Source organism: Cryptomeria japonica, chromosome 2 (assembly GCF_030272615.1).
Source record: "Cryptomeria japonica chromosome 2, Sugi_1.0, whole genome shotgun sequence".
NCBI lineage: Eukaryota > Viridiplantae > Streptophyta > Pinopsida > Cupressales > Cupressaceae > Cryptomeria > Cryptomeria japonica.
The window spans coordinates 173,371,773-173,373,714 of NC_081406.1; the positions used below are offsets into that span (position 1 = coordinate 173,371,773).

Here is a 1,942-nt window from a genome sequence, read left to right on the forward strand (position 1 = left end):
AATTGTATTACTTTCAAATTCATTTTGTATTTATAATCTTATTAATCAAGTATTAAAAGTATAATAACTTTGCTGAAAAAGTATATACTATTTCTTGACAAAGACTGAATATAGATCTATCATACCATTTGATAGCACCTTTTTAAATGTTCACTAATTCTAAACATGATTGAGGTTGAAGTCGTGCCCAGCTTTTCGCTGCCGTATGTTTACGGTAGTGGAATTTTACATTTGGTGTAGGTGATCGAAACAAAATTTAAAAAGCAGACAATTGAATGGCGGATCTCAATCCCTTTTAGCTTGGTCTACTGTCTCAGTACAAAACTTGTTCTACTGTATAAACTTTCAGTCTCCTCATTATTACATCCTAAGAAATGGCATCTGACAGCCATTTCGATATATATAATAATAATATAAGCCATAGCAAAGGGAAAATAAAGAGTCTCATTCGTATTTCTGATTTTCTATACATATTCAGGTTACCCCCAAACTTAAAACCCTACTTCAGGCTCTGTCCTACCCTACGCTCGATCGGGGATCGGCATTCAAATAAAATCTCCTTTATTTTACAAATGATCGTTGTCTAAAAGCTCGCTCAACAGATAACACAAGTATTAGGATATTCCTCTCTCACAGCAGTGTATTCATACGGTCTGTAATCGTAGGTGATGGGCACATGATACACAACTTCAACTTTTGGAGGTTCTGCTTTGTTCTCCTTCTTTGCTTCGCCTTGAGGTTTCTTCTCCTCTTTTTTTTCGCCCTCCATCTTCTCCTCTTTTTTCTCGCCTTCCTTCTTCTCCTCTTTCGCAGGACCCACGCTCAGCAAATCTGCAAAGCCGAATTTCCTGAGTTTAGAGGCCAGACAGACGGGATCGACGTCCCCTATCACAGTGATCTTCTTCTCCTTCATGTCCACCGCCACTGAATCCACCCCTGCGATACAAACATTCATTCATCAGATTTTGCAGAAGAATAAGGTTTTAAAGCAAATAGGAAGAGTTTTCGTACCATGGACACGTGCAACCTGTTTGAGTGCCTTTTTCTTGCTGTTTTCGTCCTCAATGGACAATTTTAGTACTATTTTCTGCAGAGCAGAACCATTAGCTAGCTGATCAGAACTTCAAATGAGAATGTAATAAAAAAGAAGGAAAATGGTTACCTTCATTGCCATGGGACGAATGAGAATCCTTAGCAGAATGTAAGGAATTCAAAGTGGAATGCGATGCACAGAAATGCGAATGCAGGGAACGGAAGGGCCATAAGGGGGCTTATAAAGAGGGGAAAGACGAGAATCTGAGAAAATGGAAGGGTCGTGGTAAGAGAGTGAAACTACAACTTTCAAGTGCGTCGGGGTCCGCCGGTCGTTTGGTGGAAGAGTAGGAAAGTTCAAACTAATTCATTTCTTTTTCCTAAACCTCGCTTTGCGGAAGACGAGGAACGTTCAAACACAATCATTTCTGTAATCCGTGTTTTATCGAGGGGTGATCCATCCATAGAAGGAACTTCCCGAGTGGTGCTGAAATGCCTTTTTGCAAAGGCAAAGACTTATCCGTGAAGGGCGGGCAAGGCATCGTTGAACGTATACAAAGGTTTAGGTTACCTTTCTTTTCATGTTGTAAAAATCATTAATTATCTTCCGTGGAAGGTTTTTTTTAAGGTTTAGGTTACTTTTTTTTTTTCCATGTTGTAAAAGCTATCAATCTATCTTCAGTAGAAGTTTCGGCGGTGGTCTTTTTTGAATGATTAGTTTCTTCTTTATTTACTTCATTTTATTTCATATTATGGACTGTCTTTTTAGTTTTCCTCTTTTAATATATATTTGATTAATTTCTAATGTGCTTATTTTGATACATATATTTCAACATGTCATGGGTTCTTTTATACTCTTCATGACCATGCATTTAAATTAAGAAATTTTTCTTCACTTTCAATCCCTTTC

General features: G+C 37.7%; 1 protein-coding gene across 1 annotated transcript; it reads right to left on the reverse strand.

The window, feature by feature from the left end:
- Positions 1 to 425: 425 nt before the first annotated feature.
- Positions 426 to 1,374, reverse strand: LOC131065903 (heavy metal-associated isoprenylated plant protein 39-like). The gene is made up of 3 exons (XM_058000513.2): positions 1,163 to 1,374; positions 1,012 to 1,087; positions 426 to 936 (listed from the first exon to the last, which is right to left on the reverse strand). Exons 1-3 carry the CDS (start codon positions 1,172 to 1,174, stop codon positions 596 to 598), a joined length of 429 nt encoding a protein of 142 aa, XP_057856496.2. The 5' UTR covers positions 1,175 to 1,374; the 3' UTR covers positions 426 to 595.
- Between the last annotated feature and the right edge of the window lie 568 nt (positions 1,375 to 1,942).